The sequence below is a fragment of the Giraffa tippelskirchi genome, chromosome X (genome assembly GCF_054371585.1).
Source record: "Giraffa tippelskirchi isolate mGirTip1 chromosome X, T2T-mGirTip1v1.2.pri, whole genome shotgun sequence".
Taxonomy (NCBI): Eukaryota; Metazoa; Chordata; class Mammalia; order Artiodactyla; family Giraffidae; genus Giraffa; species Giraffa tippelskirchi.
Window position 1 is genome coordinate 115,581,403 of NC_137289.1, and position 19,449 is coordinate 115,600,851.

At 46.7% G+C, this 19,449-nt stretch overlaps 1 protein-coding gene, 1 long non-coding RNA gene and 1 pseudogene across 3 annotated transcripts in view; all 3 read right to left on the minus strand.

The window, feature by feature from the left end:
* LOC145535225 (uncharacterized) overlaps positions 1 to 19,449 on the minus strand; it is a 228,630-nt gene that overhangs the window by 114,301 nt on the left and 94,880 nt on the right. The gene's annotated exons all lie outside the window — the stretch shown is intronic.
* LOC145535223 (melanoma-associated antigen B16-like) lies at positions 1,955 to 9,361 on the minus strand. The gene is made up of 2 exons (XM_081563534.1): positions 9,266 to 9,361; positions 1,955 to 3,791 (listed from the first exon to the last, which is right to left on the minus strand). The coding sequence occupies exon 2, from the start codon at positions 3,756 to 3,758 to the stop codon at positions 2,673 to 2,675; it is 1,086 nt and encodes a 361-aa protein (XP_081419660.1). The 5' UTR covers positions 3,759 to 3,791; positions 9,266 to 9,361; the 3' UTR covers positions 1,955 to 2,672.
* Positions 14,583 to 16,879, minus strand: LOC145535881 (polyadenylate-binding protein 4 pseudogene; annotated as a pseudogene). Its single transcript, XR_014075525.1, has one exon. The product of XR_014075525.1 is annotated as a polyadenylate-binding protein 4 pseudogene (transcript).

Sequence of the window (19,449 nt, forward strand, 5' to 3'; positions counted from 1 at the left end):
AGCACTGTGAAATCTCAGTAGTCAATGTGATAAGAGTCTACGAGTCTACTAAGTGACTAACAGGAGTAATATGCAGCACAAAGGGAATCCTGTCCCAGGAGGAATGGAGCAGGACAGAATGAGATTTAATCATAATACTCAGAACTACAAGCAATTTAAATTTTGTGAATCATGTATTTCTGAAATTTTTCATTTATATTTTAATATTTAGGACCACAGTTGACTGTGGGTAAGTGAAATATTAAAAAGCACAACCAGGGGCCTTCCCTGGTGGTCCAGTGGCTAAGACTCCATGATCCCAGGGTAGAGGATCCAGGGTCCCACCCCTGGTTAGGAAATTAGATTGTGCATGCTGCAGTTAAAGAGTTCACATGTTGCAATTAACAATCCCGTATGCCACAATCAAAAGATCCCACATTCCACAACTAAGATCTGGCACAAATAAATAAAATTTAAAAAAACACCAGGATAAGGGGGCACTACCATATTTCACCCTCAAAATTCCACTTTGGCATATTGGTTATTTTGAATGGAAGGTACTTGAGAAATAGTAGGCCCTCCTTTGTCCCCCTGAAAGCAGGAGATAAATCTCCAACATGAAACGTCCTCTCCCTGTACCAGGAGGGTAGAAGACATCCACATCAGTAGAGACAGAGAACTGAGAGCCAAAGAGACTGTATAAACAAACATTGTTACTACTTGGCCATTTACCACACCTAGTCCAAAAGCCTTTGTCATGTCAATGCTTCACAAATTTTGTCTAAAAGCTTCCTGCTGGAGTTACTTGAGTCTCCTTTTTTGTGATGCGCCCATATATACAAAATTAATTTGTTTTTCCCCTATTAATCTCTCCTTTTATTACAAGGAAGTTTCAGCCAAGAACTTAAAAGGGGACAGGGAAAATTATTTTTTCTCCTCTATACCTCCCATGCAACCCTTCCCCCACTTTAACTTCAACCTGATCAAAACTTTAGCTCTCAAATCCTTTGCCAAATTACACTGAAGACAGCTTGATTAAACTCTCCTTTGAATGGAGCGAGCGCTGGCTCTCCTAGGTGATGGCCAACTGTTAGCCTGGTGGCTTCTGTGTCTAATCTCAAGGGAGGATCTTTTATATTTCTCAGAAACTCCTTAGAGGTGACATGTACAAAAGAAACAAACAAACAAAAAAACTTAAGTTTGTGCATGAGTTCAGATGCACTGGGACAAGAATGCAGGTCACATTCCATTCCTGTTCCAAGTGAGAATTTCTCTCTGGTTTACTTGAGATCCAAAAGTAACAGCTAATGGCACTTCACATCTTGACATTGTCGTTTTAACACTTGAAACACATCATCTGAGGGTTTTGTTCCTGCTCATGACATCATCAGCCTCATCTGGCCCACCATTCAGTTTCATGTAAAATTAATTACCATCGAAGGACTTAAAAGTTTCTTTTCCCCCTGTCCTTCAATATTAGTTATTTTTTATTTATATATTTTTTAGAATTATACTCTATTATTTCTAAACTTTTTAGGAAGATTGTATTTCAATTGAAAAAAAAATTTTTATACAATTTTAAAGGTTACTCTCCATTTTCAGTTATTATGAGGTATTGGCTGTATTCCCCATGTTGTACGATGTATCCTTGATCCTATCTTATAGCCAACACTGTGTCTCCTAATCCTCCACCTCTAATTGCCCCCCACCCCCACCCCCACCACACTGGGAACTGGACTTCCCCAGTGGCTCAGCAATAAAAAAATCCATCTTCAACACAGAAGTAGGTTCAATCCTTGGGTCAGGAAGATTCTTTGGAGAAAGAAACGGCAACCCACTCTAGTATTCTTGCCTGGGAAATTCCATGGACAGAGGAGCCTGGCAGGGTACTGTTCATAGGGTTGCAAAAGGGTCAGACACAAGTTAGCAACTAAACAGGAACATTTCATACACATTCTTGAAAGAAGGAGGCAAATTCATGTACTTATCATTTAATTTTATAAAATAAGCATTGAAAAGATAAGAGAACAAAGATTTCAGGAACTTTTTTTCTTTGGATTCCATCTATCTTAAAGTCAATTTCTTTCACATTTGCAAGGAAATGCCTATAGCAGTGGGCTTCCCAGTGGCTCAGCAGATAAAGAATCTCCCTGAAATGCAGGAGTTGCAGGAGATTTGGGTTTGATCCCTGGTCTGAAAGATCCCCTGGAGGAGGGCACAGCAACCCATTCCAGTTATCTTATCTGGAGAATCCCATGGACAAAGGAGCCTATCAGGCTACAGCCCATAGGGTCAGAAACAGACACAAATGAAGTGACTTAGCAAGCATACAAACATACCTACAGCAGTACCATGTTATCTTGTTCCAGATGACAAAATGGATGGTTTCACAATTTCTAAAACAACAGAGCTCTTACAATTAAATGTTATTATAGCATGAAATGCATCATCAATAATCACTCATAAACAAAGTTTTGAAAGTAATTAAAAGAATCATTTGAATGATCCATATAGCAAAAAAGAATAAAATTTCAAGTTACACATACAAAATAGGAACACACAGTCATATATACTCTTCTCCTTTCAGCCCTACCTCAAATCTAAATTATAAGAACACTAACTGCCTTTTGAACAATGCGTGAAGAAACTATCCCTGACTCCCCTAGTTGAGGAAGAAGCTGCTAGTCTCGACACTAGAACTTGCAGTAGCGGAGACCCTTGGCTGAAATTCTGGCCTGAGCTTTCTCTTTTTCATCTTGCAAGGCCTCCTCATACTGAGATGGGAAAGAACTTGGGTCAGTCCCATGAACCTTGGCAATAAACTCCAGGACCTTCATCTTGGTGGTTTCGGCATGAGCTCTGGGGCCCCACAGGAACTCAGACTGCACAGGATCAGCGCTGGCCACCTGCCGAAACTCTAGGTATCCTTCTCTCACGAAATCTTTGGTGATGAGCTCCCTGGGCTCCCCAAAGATGAAGTGCTTCTTCCCGGAATATATCCCGGTCACATTCAGAACTTCCCAAACTTCTTCTTCAGTGGCACGGTTGCCCTTCATGAAGATCACACCCAGGATAAGTATCAGGATGCCGGTCTTGGGCACGCCTGCTTCACCATGCATCATGCCATCATAGGTGAGGCCTGATTTAATGAAAAGGCCATAGTGGTGGTTGGTGGGATCCACTTCCTTCAGATCAAGGCCAAAGAGCATCTCCATGCGCTCAGAGGCTCTCTGGAGGATCTCAGGGAAGTGGACTTCCCAAGTGTTGATGACAACCTCGAGCATATCTGCTTTTCTTACTGGCTCTTTCATTCGATACTTGAGCAGCAGGAAATTCACCAACATAGCTACTTTACTATCTAGAGTATCCACAGGCACATTCATGAAATCTGGCACAGCCTGTGAGGTGCCTGGCACAGCCTGTGAGGTGCCTGGCACAGCCTGTGAGGTGCCTGGCACAGCCTGTGAGGTGCTTGGACTATTCTCCTCACCTTGATTCATGGAGACCTCATTTGATTTGCTGGATGCAGTGGCTGTGATGCCAATGGAAGATGCAGAGAAACTCTGAGGACCCTCAGGAGTACTGGGTTTAACACCACCAGGAGCCTCCTTCGAATTTCCAGGCATTTGAGGATGCGAGAAGAGATGGGTCTCCTCCAGAGCCTTGGCGAGCTCTGCAATCTCCTGGCCCTGGGACTGAGTGCAGGCTGGAAGGGATTGATTCCGTGCACGTTGGGACCTCCTGTAACGCTTAGACAGTTTGATTCTTACTGGTGGCATTTGGCAGCAGTGTGGGCAATGGGAAATCACCACCTAAGGGAAAGAAGGCAGATATGAGTGGCCTCAGCTGGTATACTCAACTGTGGTGGCTCAGATAAAAGTTGCGTTCAATGGACTTTTGCTAACAGTGCTGTAGGGTCTCACAGGTCTCCTGGCTGCTGTGTCCCTCATGAAGGAGGAATCTTAATGTTCCTCAGGGACCAGGCAGTCAACCCAGGCTAAAAATTCTCAGAGATCACACAGGCAGGTGTATCTTGTCTCTGTAGCACCAATACCCTTCTGAAAAGGGTGGTTCCATCGGTCCTCACTCAGTTTCATTACCTTGGCCTATGCCAGGATCTCTTCTCCCATGCTTAAATATGAGGCTATTCTCCTAAGACCAATTAATGTCACATCTCCTAAAATGACTGAGGAGGATGTGCTGAGGTACCTTCTCCAGAATCTCTACCTGTGATTTCCCAGGGATGACAACAAAGTTAAAATTGTAGATGCTATCTCTGTTGGTGTTGTGGTCCCCCTAGTTTCACTTGGTTATGTTACTTTGAATCTACATAAGTCTGGGGATCTCTGCTTGCTGGCATAACACTGCCACTCAGAACAAAGCCCTGACCTACTGAGATCTAATTGGGGTAATTAGAGGACACAGCCGCTTGACATCCTTACCCATAGACTCTCAGCACTGACGACAGTGCAGGGCTGAACTCTTTGTCATCCCTGTTCTGCTGGGGTCAGTGTTCCCTCAGTATTCAGAGTCTTTGCCTTGACTACTTGCAGGGCCTCAGACTTGATCACTCTGCAAACTGGTGCCAATCTGTCTGCATACAAGAATTCCCTATCTTTCAGAGTCAGCCCAGGATGAACTGAGGAAGTACACTTTCTAACTACCTCTACTAGGTCTTCCTTAGGCCAATAATAAGAACTAGACAACGTGGAGCTCCCTCTTTTCTTGGGTGGATTGGCTCCTCAGACCTTATTTTTCATCCTTACTGTGACAGACCCTGGCCTCCTTCCTTTGCTGATCTCATATGATATAGGACATAGACCAAGGACATCAGCTGTCTGTAACATCCAAGAAGGAAGAAAGCAGGGAAGTTATCATGAGATCCTTGACCAGGTTCCCCAAGCTGGTAAAGGTCTGGGGCTCTTTGACAACTCTTATGTTCTGGGCTGGATTCCACTGTGTCTTTCTCTGTGTCTCCACACAGACTATTGTACTACCTCCTGATTTGAGCCACCTCCTTCAGACTATGACTGCCACCTCCCTGAGTGAGCTGATGAGGCTTCCGGCTAGCCTTGTCTAGGACATCCCAGCGAATGACTGCAGAGTCACGACAGGTTTATGAGAGTGTCCCATCTATGTTCGAGTAGATAGTCAGCTCTTTGCTCAAAAAATGTCTTTACTATGAATCTTGACAGTGTATGAGAATCCTTCCCTCTGATGACCAGAAGTTGTTCCTCACACTAGAGAGTCACGCCCCTGCAACCTCTGAGGAAGTATTAAGAGGATCTGACATGCAGAGTTCCCAAACATGACAGACGAATACAGCTTTGTTGAGAGTATAAGGTTCTAGAGTTGATATCCCCATAAGCCTCAATTAGGATACTTTCCTTGACTTATATAACAGGTAGTGGGATCCCACATTATGTTCACAAACCAATCTTCATAACCCTGAATTCACCAAGCAGTAAATGTGGTGATGTTTCAGTCTGATTGCTCTGCATGGGGCCTTGCAAAGCTGACAGCAGACCTAAAATGACTTATGTTTGGCTGCTATCTTCTGGGACGGGAGGTTCTCTCAGTCCTTTCTCGGAGGCTTTACTTTGGCAACTAGTAGGGCCTTAGTCATCACCTTCTGATACCAAAGGCCATCCCTGCGCACCCCACCCCCCCCGCCGCAAAAAGCGAGATCTATTCACTGAGACAACTGAGAAGGAAAGGGTGGGGAATCTTATCAAATCACCATAGCAGGCTTATCAGTGTTGAGAGTATGGGTAAGATAATCTGGACCCCTCTGTTCTGGGGTTGGCAGGCCCCTCAAACCTCGTTTAGGGACCTTACCTTGGTCTTAACAGGCCTTGGGACTCATCCTTTGTTCACTTCATGTGCTAAGCCCTGTATATCCCAACACTCTCCTTCACTGAAAGCCCAAGAAGGAAGAGGAGCAGCATATCATCATGAAATTCCTGTCTGACTTCCCTGGACTGATGGTTAAGAGTGTATCCTTGTTGCCCGCCCCCCTCCACCCCATCCTAGGGTAACTTAGGCTCTCCATCCTAATTCTGTGTCTTAAGTTTCTGGAACCCCTCCTACTCTGTCCTTTGTAATCTCGAGGACCCCACTCAGATAAACACAAATCACTTCCCTGAGCCCTCTAAAGTAGAATGTAGGAATTCCGACCACTCTTTCCTCAGGATTACAAGGGCTAAATGCAGAGGCAGAGTGAAGTTCATGGAGATCACACCTGCATTGGAATGGGTGTGTCCCATTAGTCCTCATTCAATTCCTACATTGTTCTTGGCACTGTATAAGATTCCTCTTCTCTTCTGACCTGATGCCCATTCTTTTATGACTTCCAAAGAGGAAGCAAGGGGATATTTCCTCTACATATCCCTGTCCACAGCCTCCTAGGATGACAACATCTGTGGACACTGTGGGATCACATGTGTCTGGGAGTGAATGTTTCCTCACTGATAACTCTGGGCTCTTACTGTGAATACTTTAAGCACTTGGGAATCCTCCTTCTGATAACCAACTTCACTTCTTTAGACCAAGGCTCACAAATTCCTAAAACTGAAAATGATGAAATGAAGTTATCTGATACATGGTCAACCTTTCTAGAGATCTCACATGCTTAGCCACAGGGGAATAGACAAGCTTGATGTTAACGGGCTGTGCTGAATTGTTGCTGCTGTTCAGTCACTCAGTTGTGTCCAACTTTTTGCGACCCCATGAACTGCAGGAAGCCAAGCTACCCTCTCCTTCACTATCTCCCAGTTTGCTCAAACTCATGTCCCTTGAGTCAGTGATGCCATCCAACCATCTCATCCTCTGCATACCCCTTCTCCCCCTGCCCTCAATCTTTCCCAGCATCAGGGTCTTTCCCAAGGAGGCAACTCTTCGCATCAGGTGGTCAAAGTATTGAACTTCAGCTTCAGCATCAATCCTTCCAATGAATATTCAGGGTTGATTTCCTTTAGGACTGGCTGATTTGATCTCCTTGCAGTCCAAAGGACTCTCAAGAGTCTTCTCCAGCACTGTAGTTCCAAAGCACCAATTCTTCAGCATCCAAGCTTCTTTATGGTCCAACTCTCACATCTCTACATGACTATTGGGAAAACCATAGCTTTGATTATACGTGTGCTCCAAAATCACTGTGGACAGTGACCGCAGCCATGAAATTAAAAGATGCTTGATCCTTGGAAGGAAAGCTGTAACAAACCTAGATAGCATATTAAAAAGCAGAGACATCAGTTTGCTGACAAAGATCCATATAGTTAGAGTCACGCTTTTTCCAGTAGTCATGTATAGATGTGAAAGATGGACCACAAAGAAGGCTGAGAGCTGAAGAATTGATGCTTTTGAAGTGCAGTGCTGGAGATGACTCTTGAGAGTCCCTTGGACTGCAAGGTGATCAAGCCAGTCAATCCTAAAAAAAAGTCAACCCTGAATATTCATTGGAAGGACTGATGCTGAAGCTGAAGTGCAATACTTTGACCACCTGATTCAAAGAGAAGACTCCTTGGAAAAGACCCTGATGCTGGGAAAGTTTGAGGGCAGGGGGAGAAGGGGGCTACAGAAGACGAGATGGTTGGACGGCATCACTGACTCAAGGCACATGAGTTTGAGCAAACTGTAGGAGACAGTAAAAGGACCAGGAAGCCTAGTGTGCTGCAGTCTACGGTGTCAGAGTCAGACACAACTTAGAGACTGAACAGCAACAATAAACTCAGAATAAATCTTTACCTTCCTGAGACTCAGAGGAGAAAAGGAGGGATGGCCTCTGCCTGTTTCACTCCCTGGATCTCTCAGGGCTATGGAGCCCCCTCTGCCATTACTTGGTTAGTCCCACAATCCTCCCATGCATTCCTCAAACTGAATCAAGGTAGGTAATGTATCCCGTGCCATCTGCTGCCTAAGGTCCCCAAGTTCAAATAAGGACCCATCTGTGTGAGACCCCAGAAACACAAGTGAGAGAAACCTCATGACAGGACATGGAGAGCTGACAAGAAGGGTAGATGCTATGCACACCCTCCCTCCTGGGGTCAGAGGATCCCTAAGAATTTACTTGGGGTCCTCATCGGGATTCCTGCAGTGGCCTGAGATGCCTTCCTGTGGTGCCATGACATCATCTGCCCCAGACTAAGGCTTCCACTCCCTCAGGCTCCAAGGGCTGAGCAAAGTAGCAGTACTTTTGGCCCCCCTGGTGAGGGATGGGGGTGGGGTGGTATTGGCGTGTGAGGTGTTGGGGTCGGGGTGGGCACGTGGGAGTAGAGTGGTACGAATGAGGTGGGCAGGTGGGGGTGTGGGGGTGGGGGTGGGGGTGGGGGTGTGGGGGTGGGGGTGGGGGTGGGGTGGGGGTGGGGTGGGGTGGGGGTGGGGGTGGGGTGGGGTGGGGGTGGGGGTGGGGGTGGGGTGGGGGTTTAGAGGCTCCCCAGGCGGTGGGGGTGGGGGTGGGGGTGGGGGTGGGGGATGACATGGGGGCATGACATCCGGTGACCTCAGCCTAGAGCTTCCGGGGGTCACCGAGCAGGAGGGAGCCTCTAAACCCCTCCCCAGGCGGTGGCGGTGGCGGTGGGGGTGGGGGTGGGGGTGGGGGTTTAGAGGCTCCCAAGGCGGTGGCGGTGGCGGTGGGGGTTTAGAGGCTCCCCAGGCGGTGGGGGTGGGGGTGGGGATGGGGGTGGGGGTGGGGGTGGGGGGTTAGAGGCTCCCCAGGCCGATTGCCCTGCCGAGAATCAGGGGGTGGGGGTGGGGGTGGGGGTGGGGGTGGGGGTGGGGGGGTTAGAGGCTCCCCAGGCGGTGGGGGTGGGGGTGGGGGTGGGGGTGGGGTGGGGGTTTAGAGGCTCCCCAGGCGGTGGGGGTGGGGGTGGGGGTGGGGGGTTAGAGGCTCCCCAGGCCGATTGCCCTGCCGAGAATCAGGGGGTGGGGGTGGGGGTGGGGGTGGGGTGTTAGAGGCTCCCCAGGCGGTGTGGGTGGGGGTGGGGGTTTAGAGGCTTCCCAGGCCGATTGCCCTGCCGAGAATCAGTGAGTCACTGCTATTCTGTGGGGGGGCGTGTCACCTCTAGACTTACTAAGGGGCATTTGCTTTTGGACCCGTAGGTCCGGGACTCTGAGCCACACCCACAAAAAACACCACCTCAATCAGACGGCCTAACAGGAAGTGCGTGATAGGTCAGCCCTGGACCTGCCTGCGCAGGAACCCTACCAGGGTTCGGGTGGTGTTCTCATTAGGTAGGCACCCTCCTTTCTGGGGCAGGGGGTCCCCCTCGGTACTCATTTAGAGGCTCACGTGACACTTGACGGCACCCGCGGCTCCACTGCTGGACTTCGCTCTTCCGACCCAAGCTCTCACAGCCCTCCGGTCTGCAACGGAAAGTCAGGGGGCATGACATCCGGTGACCTCAGCCTAGAGCTTCCGGGGGTCACCCAGCAGGAGGGGGCGTTGTGCGCATGCGCTCAGTTTCAGAGGACATGGCTGCTGGTCTTGCTCGAAGTTCTTACAACGGCTTTTGCCAGGCTGTGGGAACCTTGGAATCTTTTAATATTGAGTAGGCAAAAATGTCTATCATCATTTTTATTCTGAAAGTGAACATCGCTCAGTGGTGTCAGACTGTTTGCGACCCCATGGACTATACACAGTCCATGGAATTCTCCAGGCCAGAATACTGGAGTAGGTAGCCGTTCACTTCGTCAGGGGATCTTCCCAACCAAGGGATCGAACCCAGGTCTCCTAGATTGCAGGCGGATTCTTTACCAATGGAGCCACAAGGGAAGCCCAAGAATACTGGAGTGGGTAGCCTACTCTTTAACAAAGATACTATATAGGAAAGTAATGTGAAACAGAACTAACCAAAGAGATAAACATCAGAAAACAAAAATAATGCTAATATAATTAAACATCAATAAAGCATGTAGAAGGTAAATCTACTAATGAAAAACTATTAAAGTAATAAAACGGTTTTAAACAAAATTGCTAGGTATAAGATAAATATATAAAAATGTACCTTTTTCTGTAGCAACAAACAGTATTAAGGTGAATTCAAATAAAAATAACTTTTAAACTGTAATGATAAATACCTCATTCCTAAAAATAAATATAATAAAGTGTAAGAACTCCATAGAAAAATTATACAGATATTTCTTGAAATTGTTTACATTCTAACTAAATGGAGAAATATTATAGGTATTTCTATGGAAGATCCAATATTATAAGCATATTGTTTAGTGTTAGTCACTCAGTTGTGTCCAACTTTTTGTGATCCCATGGACTGTAGCCCACCAGGCTCCTCTGTCCATGGAATTCTCTAGACAAGAATACTAGAGTAGGTAGCCATTCCCTTCTCCAGGGGATTTTCCCAACCCAGGTATCAAAGCCAGTAAATAGTAAATCAACCAAAATGCTGATTTGCAAGTAAAATGTCATCAGCTTCCCCCATTTGAAGACATAATGTAGTAGGGAAGAACAAATCTGACTCCATATTAGATGTGTTCCTTTTACTTTAATCTTACTGTGACCTTTGTGCTCTGGTGCCTGTGCTTAGTCATGTTGGCTCTGCACCTTCTTTAAAAGAATATTGCCTATAGCTTGAAATATACAGGATAACCTGACCATGACCTGACCAGAAAAGTAACATTTGTGCTGTTGGAGTTTACAGGAAGATTGTGTGACTGGACAATGAGTTCTGGATTTTTAAGGCATGAGCCAACCATTTCCTTGCAAGGCCCTGCAATAAGCCTTTCTCTGCTCCAGACTCCAACCTTTTGGTGCTGTCTGGCCTCACTGTGTGTTGGGCACATGGACTTTCATTCAGTAAAATATTATTTGAATGCTGAAGAGTCTTTTCCATTTGGATACAATTCACAGCTCCTAAAATTTGTGTGAAGGGCCACCTTTTTCTACTCCTCCCAGCTGCCATTCCATCCAAACCACACTTATTTTCATTCATTCCACCACAAGCAGAAGTCTAGCCATTTGTAGACTTACAAAATTATATTCAAGATAACAATTCAAATGCCCTTTTTAATGGAGTAGGCTCTAGTTCTCAGCCCAAAGACAAAGACTGCAGGCCCAGCGTCTTTTTCACATCATACCTCAATCAAGTTGCAGACTTTTTCTCACAAACTGTCTGTACACAATATACATAAAAGACCTAGCTTTTGTACTAGATTCAATTGCACTGGGACAAAGTACAGGACACCTTCCGTTACTGTCACAGGTAGAAGTTCTCTCTGGCTTACCTAAAATATCAAAATAACTGTTATGAACAGTTTTTCATTTCAGACTTAGTCTCTCAACTCTAAGATACATATGAGTGTCTGGCTTCTGCTCACAACACTGACAGCCTCATCTAGCCCACTATCCAACTTAACTTAAAAAATACCTCCCACTGAAGAAACAGTCAGGTCCAAAACCTCAAACATTCTTCCTTTCTGTGATTTATATTTGACTGTTCTCATCTGCAGCCCATCCTGCTTAACGCCTTCCTTTTGTTTGTTCTATTTAATTTGTGCGGTGTTTCACCATCTTCATCATGTGAAAGCTGTTCCTAGACTCTAAAGTTTCATGGGCAAGGGTTGGACCATCTTTATTTTAGCATTCCTTGTACTAATAAGGAGGCTTCCAAAGAGCAGATGCCTAATAATGTCTGAAGGATGAAAGGGCTTATGACCTAAAGGTTAATTAACTATGGTTTTATTTCTCCTATATTCTTGAATAAGCTAAGCACATCTGTGTCTTTACTTTTACTAAAAGAAATACTAAAATATAAAAAAACCAATAATTAACTGTTTTATTTCCCTTCTATATTGTGATCCTAATTATTTCACTATTTGATTTTTTTCTTATTTCCAAGAAAACACCAAGACTCTTAAGCCTGATAAACAGCAACAAACCTGTGATCCATGTCATTCATAAACTTAGATTCTGATGCTAAATAAACTTTCTGTAAAAAAAGACAACATTAAAAAAAAAAAAAGAAAGAAAGGAAAAAGGTAAATCACAAAGTTCTCCACACAGAACAGGAACGCAGAGATACCTACAGCCCCACTTTGGCCCTCCGTTACTAAGAAGATTCACTCTTTATCCACAACATGAAGAATCTGCCTCAGACTTCACCAGAGGCAGGAAAAGCTACTGACATAGCTCTGGAATTTGAACTGACCATGGCAGTAGTGCCAGTCGTGGCTGCAACTCTTGCTCAAGCTCTCTCTTTCTCATCTCTCCTAGTTCTTCATACCAGGACTGGAAGGCACTGGGACAGAAATGTTGACCTTGGCCAAAACTTCCAGGATTTTCATCTTGCAGATTTCAACCAGGCTCTTGGACCCCAAAGATCACAGTGTAGAGGATCACTGCTGGTCATCTGCCCCTACTCCAGGTATCTTCCCTGCATCAAATCTCTGGTGGGGAGTTTCTTGGGCTCCCCCCAAATTAAATGCCTCCTCCCAACATATTCCCCTACACTATTCAGGAATCCTAAGATCTCCTCCTCAGTGGCATAACTGCCATTCATGGAGATCGAACCCAGGAGAGGCATTAGGAGTCCAGTCTTTGCATTTCCCTGCCACTAGTCAAACTCCCGGAGAAGGCAATGGCACCCCACTCCAGTACTCTTGCCTGGAAAATATCATGAACGGAGGAGCCTGGCGGGCTGCAGTCCATGGGGTCACTGAGTCGGACACGACTGAGCGACTCCACTTTCACTTTTCACTTTCATGCCCTGGAGAAGGAAATGGCAACCCACTCCAGCACTCTTGCCTGGAGAATCCCAGGGACGGGGGAGCCTGGTGGGCTGCCGTCTGTGGGGTCGCACAGAGTCGGACATGACTGACGCGACTTAGCAGCAGCAGCAGCAGCAGTCAAACTCCCTTTGTGGGTTATGTCCAACTTGCTGACAAAGGCATAGGCATGACTTCTGGGGTTGGTTTTTCTACATTCATGTCAAAAATCAGCTTGAAGTGCTCGTGAAGATTTCAGGGAAGTAGTGCTTGTGCTTTTTGTTGACAATCTTTAACAGGTCTGCTTTTGTAGTGGGTCTCTTATTTTACACTTGCACAGCAGGAATTGCACTGTCAACTGTACTATGCTTCTTCATTAGAAGGTCTCTGGGTCAGCTCTTAAATGAAAGGTGCTTATCCTTTTCTCATCTTGGCTCCTGGCACCTTCATCTGATCTCATGCTGAAGCACTTGCAGAAAACAATGGTAGTGGGTGTGGCTCTCTGAAGTTCCTAAGAATGCCAGCAGCAGGGGGGCCCTAGAGAATATCCCCCCAAACAGGAGGGGAAGTGTCTGACTTTGGGATTTGTGGTGTTTCTCACCAAACTTCTTACTCCTCTGCTCCCAAGGTATGGTGACACTGGCCAGGGACATGAGGCAGAAGTGTGGGCAGGAGACCAGATAATGCCAGTCCACTAGGAAGGAGGGAGGGTGTGCTCATCTTCAACAGGGAGATACTTCCTTAGTTGTAATCAAGACAATCTTCGCAGGTTTCCTCGAGGGCACTATTCTAGGTACCCACAGGGCTGTTCTTCCTTCTGCCCCCTAAGACCTCTGGTGTAGTGGACTGAATTGTGTGCCCCCAAAAGATGTGTTCAAGTCTTATTCTCCACTAGCTGTGTGTGTAAATGTGACCATATCTGGAAACAGGATCCTTGCAAATGTGATCAAATTAAGGTGAGGTAATCCTGGAGTAGGGTGAGCCTTAAATGCAATGACTGGTATCTTTGTAACAGAAAAGAGAAAGAGACTTGGATATAGAGACACAGAGGGGAAAAAGGCCATCTGACGTCAGAGGCGGTCAAAGATTGCTGGCAAACCACCAGAAGCCAGGAGAAAAGCATAGAATAAGTTCTGCCTCAGAGCTTCCAGAAGGAACCAACACTGCAAACAACTTGATTTCAAACCTCTGGCCTCCAGAACTGTGATTGAATAAATTTATGGTTATTGTAGCCACCAAAGTTGTGGTACTTGTTATGGCAGTCCTAGAAGCTAATATACCTAGGGCAGAAGTCACAGGGAGTTTTAGGATGAGGCCTTTTATCCCTGCCTGAGGTATACTGGACTGACAGAAGGGGCTGGCATTCAGGCTCCCTGTGCTCTGGAGTGAGTCATACTCTTAGGACACATTCAAGATCATCATTTTAACTATTAACTAGGCTTTGGTCCCCTCCCTTGCTGTGAAGTTGCCACTTCAAACCAAGGCACTTGCTTCCCTGGAACACCAGGAAAAAAAAAGTGAAGGGGTGTGTCAGCCACAACCCCTACAATGGGATATCTAGTATTGACTAATCTATTGGTCTTTCTCTGTCCTGGCATGCCTGGTTCCCAATTATTGAAGAAGTGGCCTTACCTTGGCTCCTCGTAGGGCCTGCAGCTGCTCCCTTTAGTAACCAATGGCTACACCATCATCCCCTTAGACCTGATGTAAAGAAGTGAATAGGACCCTTAGCTTGAAAGTCTGGCTCAGGGTCTTCAAGGGCTGACCACAGAAATTAAAAAGACACAACAATCCTAATATGTAGGCCCTCAAAGAAGAGTTTCAAAAACATAAAACAAAAACTCACGGAACTGAACAGACTTGTAGACAAATTCACATGATAGTCAGGGTTTTATTTTATTTTTTTATGGAGATTTTTTTCTTTATTGAGAAACTTAAGACTTGGGTACATCAAATAAAACCAACTTCTGGGGGAAAAAAATCAAAACCCACAATAGAAAAAAAAAGTTATCACTGTCTGGGCCATATCAGAACCCAGAGAATATATTCTTTAAATTGAAAAATTCTAGGTGCTTCATAATTGACCTTTTGATACAAAATGACCTATTAAATTTGCAATTGCAGTTCTTGGTGTTGAGGTCCATAGGACAAGCTAGGAAGTCTTCAAACTTTGAGCTGAATTCCATGAGGGTTTATTTGGCTTTTGAATTGGTTTGTCCTTGTCTAAGAGGTAGCAGTAGCAACAGCGCCCACCTTCTGAGCAGCTTCTTTCTTGGCATGATGAGCCTGAAGGACCACCACAGCCTCATCCACCTCGGAGAGGAGAGACTCGGACGACTCCAGCATGTGCAGGAGCTCCGAGTTGTCGATCTCCAGAAGCATCCCAGTGGTCTTCCCAGCCAGGTTCGAGTGCATCGTCTGGATGAGTGGGAACAGACATTCACCCAGCATCTACTTCTGTTCCTGGGGGGGTGCTGCAGCCAGCATGGAGGCGGTCAGCGGCTCCTGCCCCTGCACGTGGACCACAAGCTGGGGTGCCTGCAGGGGCTGGATGGCAGGGTGAGGACTGCGGACGCTGGAGGCATATTTGTAAGGTGCAACAGCCCGAGGAGCAGCAGCACAAGATGCTAAGTTCTACACAGCTGTGGGAACACCACCTCCAGACTGGCAGCTGTCAGTCAGCCCTTGCTGGGCAGCACCAGCCCCACCAAAGTCCATAGCCAATTGGTCCGGGCACTCAGACCCGACTCTCTGAGCGGTAGTAGGGAGACCATGAGAGGCCGGAGCATTACCAGTTGGAGCCAGATGGCGAAGAGCTGGACGAGGCCCAGACTGGCATATAGCACTTGGCATTCCTTGGAAGCCTTGCTGCCAGTGTGGATTAGGCCTCATCTGTGCTAACTGGTTAGGTGTGAAATATGGAGGTCTTCCCTGAGCCTGTGGAACTGCCGGCACAAAGTAGCCCCCGGCTGCAGGCTGGAACTGATTTAAGATGGCGTTGGTGGGCAGCGCCCTCATCCCGGCCACCCGCTGCATATACTGGTCCATCAGGTGAGCCTTTCTCTCCACCTTTCTCTGGGCCAGTGCGACATACAGTGGTTTAGAGCCCACGATGCGTCCATTCATCTCTGTGACTGCTTTGGTTGCCTCTTCAGGGGATGAGAAGCAGACAAAGCCAAATCCTTTGCTTCTCCCATCTTCTAGCATCACCTTAGCACTGGTGATTGATTCGAAAGGAGAAAACACTTTCTTTCCTTAACTTCTTGTCATCAATGGTGTCATCCAAGTTCTTAATGTAGAGATTCACCCCCTGATAGCGACTAATCCTCTCCTGCTTCAGCTGTTCAAATTTTCGCTTTAACTTGGCCTGCCGCCCCACTTTCTTTTGTGCACGGCCAACGAAAATGACCTTCCCAGTGATTTCTTTTCCATTCATCTCTTCCACAGCCTTATTGGCATCCTCGTGTTTTTTGTAACTCACAAAGCCAAAGCTTTTGGATTTCCCACTGGGATCTCTCATCACCTTGACACTTAGGGTCTTACCAAACTGGCTAAATAGCTCTTTCAGATTGTCATCATCAATCTCTTCCCCAAAGTTTTTGATGTAAACATCGGTGAATTCCTTGGCTTTGGCTCCAAGTTCGGCTTCCCACTCTTTTCGAGATTTGAATCTGCCCACAAACACTTTGCAGTCATTGAGGAGCATGCCGTTCATCTTCTCGATGGTCTTGTCGGCAGCCTCCTGGGTCTCGAAGTGGACAAAGGCATAACCCTTAGAGCCGTTCTCATCACACACCACCTTGCAGGACAGAATGTTCCCAAAAGCACAAAAAGTATCATAAAGGGCCTTGTTATCTATAGATTTGTCCAGGTTCGTGATGAAGACGTTTCCCACACCAGATTTTCTCAGAGACGGATCCCTCTGAGACCACATGATCCGGATTGGCTTTCCCTTAATTACATTAAAGTTCATGGTGTCCAAGGCCCGCTCAGCGTCAGCCAGCTGCTGGAAGTTGACGTAGGCATAACCCAGGGAGCGGTGGGTGATCATATCGCGGCAGACCCGGATGGACAGCACAGGCCCCGCAGGACTGAACTTTTCGTACAACATGGCCTCGGTGACGTCTGAGTGCAGGTCACCCACGTACAGGGAGGCCATGGTGTAGCTGCTGGCCGCAGCGTTCATCACCCCAGCCCCCACCACCCCGAGCCCCACCAGGAGGACTTCTTAAGAGGGACCGCACAGGACAAAGGGGGCTCCGCTCGGAGCCGTGGCCCATGCCGTGGCTCACAGGTGGCAATGAAGCTCGAGAAGCTGGGAGTCGGCTCCGAGGGCCAGAGAGGAGTTCGGGGACGGCTCGGACAAGATTGCCAAACCGCCGACAAAAGGCTCTCAAAAACAATATGGCCCTCCCTGGGAGTTTGTAATTTTTCAGCTGTCCTGGTCTGAAGCTCCCAATTTCAAAAAAAAGGAAAAAAATTAAAACGGGGACACCCCTCCAAATGACAAAAAAACTTCCAGAGGCAACCCAGTGGTGCCCATAGCGGCCTCCGGGACGCATGTTTCTCTATAAATATAGGCCTCAGGCTCCCAGCGGTTTAAGATTACAGCAGCCCGGGGAAGAGGGAAACCAAGTGTTTGTCGATGCCGACTCGGTAAGCCCCGGGCGGCCGGAGCGCGCAGCCGCCTCCCACGCCAGGCCGGCGAAGGGCAGCGCAGACACGTGGTGCGGGGAGGCCGGCGTGCGGGGGGCTGCCACACGGTGCAACCGGTCGGCGGCGCGTGGACGCGGGCGCGCGGGCGGCTCACCACTGGACTGATAGACGGGGACCAACAGACGGGGACCAACAGACGCCCAGGTGCGGCGGCGGCGGGCAGGCAGGCCGGAAGCGTGCAAAAGTGACTTCCCCGCGGGTTCTCCGAAGAGGATTCGTCTTTTTCTTTCTTTTTTTTTTTATTTTAAAGCATTTTCGGATTTTTTTAAATCTTTTTCTCTTTTCCTTTTTTGCTTCAGGCTACTAGGCCCGAAAGTGGTGGAGGCTGCGGCGACTAGGGGCGGAGAGAGCGATAGTCAGGGTTTTAAACACCAATACAGTATACTAACTCATATATATGGTATTTAGTTAATCGGTAAAGCTAACCCTGTATGCGAGACATCAAAAGAGACACAGATAAATAGAACAGTATTATGGACTCTATGGGAGAGGGCGAGGGCGGGATAATACGGGAGAATGGCACTGAAGCATGTAAATTATCATATGTGAAACGAAATGCCATTCCAGGTTCCATGCATGATACAGGGTGCTCGGGGCTGGTGCAACGGAATGACCCAGAGGGATGGGATGCGGAGGGAGGTGGGAGGGCGGTTCTGGAAGGGGAAAACATGTACACCCATGGTGGATTCATGTCAATGTATGGCAAAACAAATACAATATTGTAAAGTTAAAAAATAGATAAATAAACTAATTTAAAATTAAAAAAAGACTACCTTAAAAAAATCATGATTTGCGTAAGTGTAGATCAAAACAAATTATTATAATAAAAATTAAAAATCAGATGACTGTCTACCTGAATGCTTATTTTATATAATATTAAATATTAAGGCTTCATAATAAACTCAACTGTTTTCCAATAAAAAAATAAAAATAAAAATAAACACCTTTCTCTAAGGAATCAACAGCAACCACAAAAAGGAACTCATCAAGGATTTAGAAGATATAAATAACAGTATTCCCTTCATGGATCAAAACCTTGTTGTGGCAAAGGGGCTTGTGTAACTTAATGAAGCTATGAGCCATGATGTGTAGAACCACCCAAGACAGATGGGTGATAGTGAAGAGTTTTGACAAAACGTGGTCCACTGGAGAAGGGAATGGCAAACCACTCCAGTATTCTTGACACGAGAACCCCATGAACAGCATGAAAGACAGAAAAGCATGACACTGGAAGATGAGCCCTCCCAGGTCGGCAGGTGTCCAATATGCTAATGGGGAAGAGTGGATGGCAAATGCTAATGGCTCCAGAAAGAATGAAGCCGATGGGCCAAAGAGGAAACAACACTCAGTTGTGGATGTGGCTAGGTGTGAAAGTAAGGTCCCATGCTGTAAAGAACATTACTGCTTAAGAACCTGGAATTTCAAGTCCATGAATCAAGGTAAACTGGATGTGGTTGAACAGGAGATGGCGAGAGTGAACATCAACATCTTAGGCATTCAGTTCAGTTCAGTTCAGTTCAGTCGCTCAGTCGTGTCCGACTCTTTGCGACCCCATGAATCGCAGCACGCCACGCCTCCCTGTCCATCACCAACTCCCAGAGTCTACCCAAACCCATGTCCATCGAGTCGGTGATGCCATCCAACCATCTCATCCGCTGTCGTCCCCTTCTCCTCCTGCCCCCAATCCTTCCCAACATTAGGGTCTTTTCCAATGAGTCAACTCTTCACATGAGGTGGCCAAAGTATTGGAGTTTCAGCTTCAACATTAGTCCTTCCAATGGACACCCAGGACTGATCTCCTTTAGGATGGACTGGTTGGATCTTCTTGCAGTCCAAGGGACTCTCAAGAGTCTTCTCCAACACCACAGTTCAAAAGCATCAATTCTTCGGCGCTCAGCTTTCTTCACCATCCAACTCTCACATCCATACACGACTACTGGAAAAACCATAGCCTTAACTAGACGGACCTTTGTTGGCAAAGTAATGTCTCTGCTTTTCAATATGCTATCTAGGTTGGTCATAACCTTCCTTCCAAGGAGT